General features: G+C 41.6%; 1 protein-coding gene across 1 annotated transcript; it reads right to left on the bottom strand.

Moving 5' to 3' along the window:
• Window positions 1–2174: 2174 nt before the first annotated feature.
• On the bottom strand, window positions 2175–4200 carry LOC112509673 (pentatricopeptide repeat-containing protein At3g49240, mitochondrial). Its single transcript, XM_025114758.1, has one exon. The coding sequence runs from the start codon at window positions 4198–4200 to the stop codon at window positions 2305–2307; it is 1896 nt and encodes a 631-aa protein (XP_024970526.1). The 3' UTR covers window positions 2175–2304.
• Between the last annotated feature and the right edge of the window lie 457 nt (window positions 4201–4657).

Below are 4657 nucleotides of genomic sequence, written 5' to 3' on the forward strand. Positions count from 1 at the left end.
GACGGTGAACAGAAGCCCGTCGGAGGATTTCAAGCAAGCTCACGGAATTCATCAATGGTGGCAACATCATTTTCAATGGCAGTCCAAGCTATACAAATTCATGGGTTGATAAGCAAGCAATTTAACATGAATTTGTTTTAAGTAAGCGAACAAAATAGAGGTCATTTGTACTTTAATTCACCACTAAAACACTATTTTTTTCTTCCCAAACGTTCATTATTTGGATAAAGCGCTGCATGCTCCTTGTTATATCTTCACTAGAGTACTACAAGGGGTAGTTTACCAAAATGCTTACGTGGTAAGAGCAAAGTCACCACTCTCACTGACCTTACCTGGTAAGATTTTTAGCCATAAAAATTGCATTGTGAGCAACAATCTTACCTACACTTACCGGCAGGAGTCGTCACCTCCCGTACCAGGTAAGACTCTCGAACCTTGCCTTGCTTCTTACTGGGTAAGATTCTCGGCCCTTGCCATGTTAATCCGGTAAGATAAGTGGCATTGTAAACACTTACCCAATATGCATATGGTAAACGGCCCCTAAGAGTATAAGTCCACAACCCCATATGAAATTTGGAATAAAAGGAAATCAATAGGAGCCGTTTACCAAACGCTTACCGGGTAACCACTTATCAGAAAGTCACCACCCTCACCTACCTTATCAAGTAGCATTCTCGGCCATCAAAATGGATTGTTGATAAGCGTCTTCACCCGGAAAGCACTTATCGGGTAAGAGTCATCAACCTCACTTACCGTATAAGACTCACGATCTTTGCCTTAGCTCTTACCGGGAAATATTCTTTGTCCTTGCATACGCAACTGGTAAACTAAGTGACCTGGTAAGTGCTTACCCAGGTAAGCGATTGGTAAACAACTCTAAATCACCTTAAAGAATGGGGAGTAGAGCAATATTTAAAGTTCCTAAACGTATAAGAAATAATTTAGGGGAGAAAGGAATTGAATGCTTGTTCATAGGCTATGTTGCAAATAGTAAAACCAATAGATTCAAGACTATTGAACCAATCGATCATTATGCTGTTCTTATCATTATCGAATCAAGGCACGCAACTTTTGATAAGAATCGTTTCACATCTATCCCTAGGCCTTGACGAGAAGTAAGTGGGCATGGAAATCTAAGGATTTAGAACCAGATTTCTTTTTGTTTAATGTGGAAGGACGTCGGGGAACAAGATGCACAAGACTTGTGAAATGAGAAACTTCCAAACACTAGTATTGTCATAGCAACCGACTTCCAAAAGCTTCCACGAATGTTGCTATGTTTGACTCAACACAGAGCCTAATACGGGTGTTTGACTATTGAACGACTTGTCTAACTACCTTACAATGTGAGCCATAGCAATTAGTTGTCCAACTACCCTACAAATACAATGAGATCTTGAGGACCATAGCGATTAGCATCAATATCTTGAAATGATGATCATGAGCAAATATGTAACTTTAGCTTCAAATTTCTTGCAAAAAGAAAGAAAATATTAGCTTGAAATTCTTGCATCCTTGTGAATCTCTCATCAATAATTTGGGGAAATGGTCAAGGTTGCACAGAAAGCGCATCCTGCCACCTCCCCAAGGGTGCATTTGGTAGACGGGACAGGACTGTATAGGTCGAAGTAAGATAGGCAGGTGAAAGAATTCTGAAGGTTTTAATTTGACTTTGGTAGTTTGGTAATGTATCCCTGATTTTTGTTCGACTTATTTTGATGGGACAGAAAAAAATGGATTTTTGTCTCAATCAAGTCATGTCATGTCCCAGTATGTCGCACCAAATATGGGACAACAAGCTTTTGTACTATACGGACTCCTGTCATACAAAACGCACCCCAATGAACTGCACCAAGTACAAAGATTAGGCGAAGGGTTGAAGAACCTATCTTACTAACTCCTAATTTTAGACGAACAGAACACCTAAATCTTCAAGAATCAAGAATGACTTGATCGTTTGAACTTTATCATAGAAGCTATTTTACTTCTTCGTGGACTTCGATTTTATAATTTTAGCACAAAATTTGGAATAGAATTCCAGGTCTCAAACTCCTAAAAAACTAAATGCATCTTATTCATCTTGTAAGTAATCATTCACCTCAGCCCATCAGGATCACATTCAGAGAATCATCACATAAGGAGACAATGGAACAACATGCATGCAAATCCAGCAAAATCAATATATTTTCAATGAACAAATTATCATCATTTTGCAAATGATTTCATCTTTATATCATTAGATGCAACTAAAGAAGATCATCATTAGTTCGAATTTCTTAATCAATTCAAACAACATAAACGTAGTTATGCAGTTACCTGCTCACTGGATGCATCAGTCTCTTCAACCTTCACCTCACCATCTGCCATTTCTGCCACAATCTCACCACCAGACTCGTTATTCTCATTAGAATTCTCTGCATCAACCTTATCACCAAACAACTTAGATGGCAACAAAGAAGAAACAGCAGCTCTAGCACTAGCTTTTGCTCTTTCTGCTTCTTCGGCTTCTTTAGCTTCTGCTTCGGCTTTTTCTCTTTTTATATCCGCCATAAGTGTCACCAAATCCTCCTCCCTTTCTTCTTTCCTCAGCTCCTCTCTTACAAACTCCTGCAACTCCTCCGAAAAATCCAAAGGATCCTCCCTCAACATTTTGCCAATGATTTCAAGAACTTCATCATGTTTCTTGATATCAAAGAGCGCCTTCATCATAAACTTATAGCTATCATCATCCATTCGCAGCTTAGGCACCATCATATCAAAAAAAGATTTAGCCTCATCAACCTTCCCAACTTTTACCAAGCCATCCATTAACCGATTATAAACTCCCAAATTTGGCCTCAGTTTGGATTCAATCATTTTCTTGTAATATGCAGCTGCATCATCAGGACGGCTTTCTTTGAAACAAGTATCCATCAATACAACAAAAGTGTACTCATCTGGGCTCACTCCCTTCTCAGTCATACCATTATAGAGCTCTTCCCCTTTAGCCAACATCCCGTTATCACACAACTGTTCGATTAGATTATTATATGAAAGAGTGTCCGGATGACACCGCTTCTCACCCATGCTATTGAACACGTTAATTGCATCATCGAATCTCCTTTCTGCACAACATCCGTCCACCATCACATTATAGCTACCCAAATTCACAGTCAGCAGCTTGGGTGGGTTGTGCTCAGCCAGCATTTTATCGAACAGCTTCAAGGCATCATCAAACTTTCCATTCTTAAACAGTGCATCCAAAATCGAATTAAACGCAATTGCACTCATCTTGATCTTTGAATCATCGGCCAAAGCTTCTTCATAACACTTCATAGCCTCCTTCTCCATTCCCTTCAGGAAATACCCTTTTATAACACTCCCATAAACAACCCCATCATGCACAAATCCACCTAATTTCTCCTTCAATTCCTCAAAAAGATCAAAAATTCCATCAGGGTTCTCAGTCTTAGCTTGCCCAGACATCAAATAACTATAAACAATCGGATCAGCTTCAAACCCTTTCGTTAGCATCTCATCTTTAATTTCCAATGCTTTCTCCAACTTATTATTATCAACAAGCCCTTTCACTATAATGCGATATGTCGTTGTGTTTGGATCAAATGGGGCATTATCAATTAACTGTTTGTAGTGTTCCATTGCGGTATCGGTTTTACGGCAATCCATATAGGTGTTGATGATGAGGTTATAAGTGACGATGTTCGCCGCGACGGCTGCTTGTGTGATGAAGCGGTGGAGGTTAAGAAGCTCCGCGTATTTAGACTGTCGGAGACAGGCGGCCATCACGGCGTTGCAAGTGAATATGGTCGGTTTGCAGTTGGAGTAGACAGAGTGACGCGTCAACAAAACGGCTTCTTGCAGATCGTTTTCACGGATGAGTTTGAGGATACGATTATGGAGGTTGAGGCGGTTGCCGGTGAGAGCAGATACGTGTTCTGGGATTTTCGGGGCGTTAGGGTTTGCATTAGGGCTTGGGGTAGGGCGAGGTTGGGATTGGGTGTTGGAACGGAGGGCATTAAGAGGGGGTTCGATACGGAGGCGACGTTTCCGGCGACGGCGTTCCGCGGCGGCGTCTTCTGGTGTGGCAAATGATAACTGGCGGAGCGATACAACAGCCGGGCGGAGCGGGTGATGATGGTGGTGATGGGTTCTCACGAGCAATTTGAGGTGATTGAAGAACGTGGGTTTAGAAAGAGCCATTTGCTTCAAATCTTGAGAGAAACTGAATTAGGGTTCTTGAAAAGGGTTTAAGCAGGGGAAATGGAAGAGAAGAGGAGATAGGGGTTGCCGGATGGTTTGGCGGATCCGGGTATGGGCTTTCAAATCTTGAAATGGGTCGACTTGTATATTCTTGAACGTATTGTAATTAGAGATGGCCAAAAACCGGTCCCGGGCCAGTCCCGGGCCGGTCCCAATCGGTCCTCACCATTCTCATAACCGGCCATAACCGGTTCCGGCGTAACCGCTCTCGGTCTCGGTCCCGGTCCCGGTCGAAAATGATAGGACCGGTATAGGTACTTTATAACCGGTTAAGGGCCGCCGGTCCCGGTCCCGGTCCCAACCGGTCCCAACCGGTCCTTCATTAAAAAAAATAAGATTTTTTATTTTATTTTTTTAATGATATATATTTTTAATACATTATAAAATTTACAATTGG

This window comes from Cynara cardunculus, assembly GCF_001531365.2.
Source record: "Cynara cardunculus var. scolymus isolate 2C chromosome LG 3, CcrdV1, whole genome shotgun sequence".
Lineage (NCBI taxonomy): Eukaryota > Viridiplantae > Streptophyta > Magnoliopsida > Asterales > Asteraceae > Cynara > Cynara cardunculus.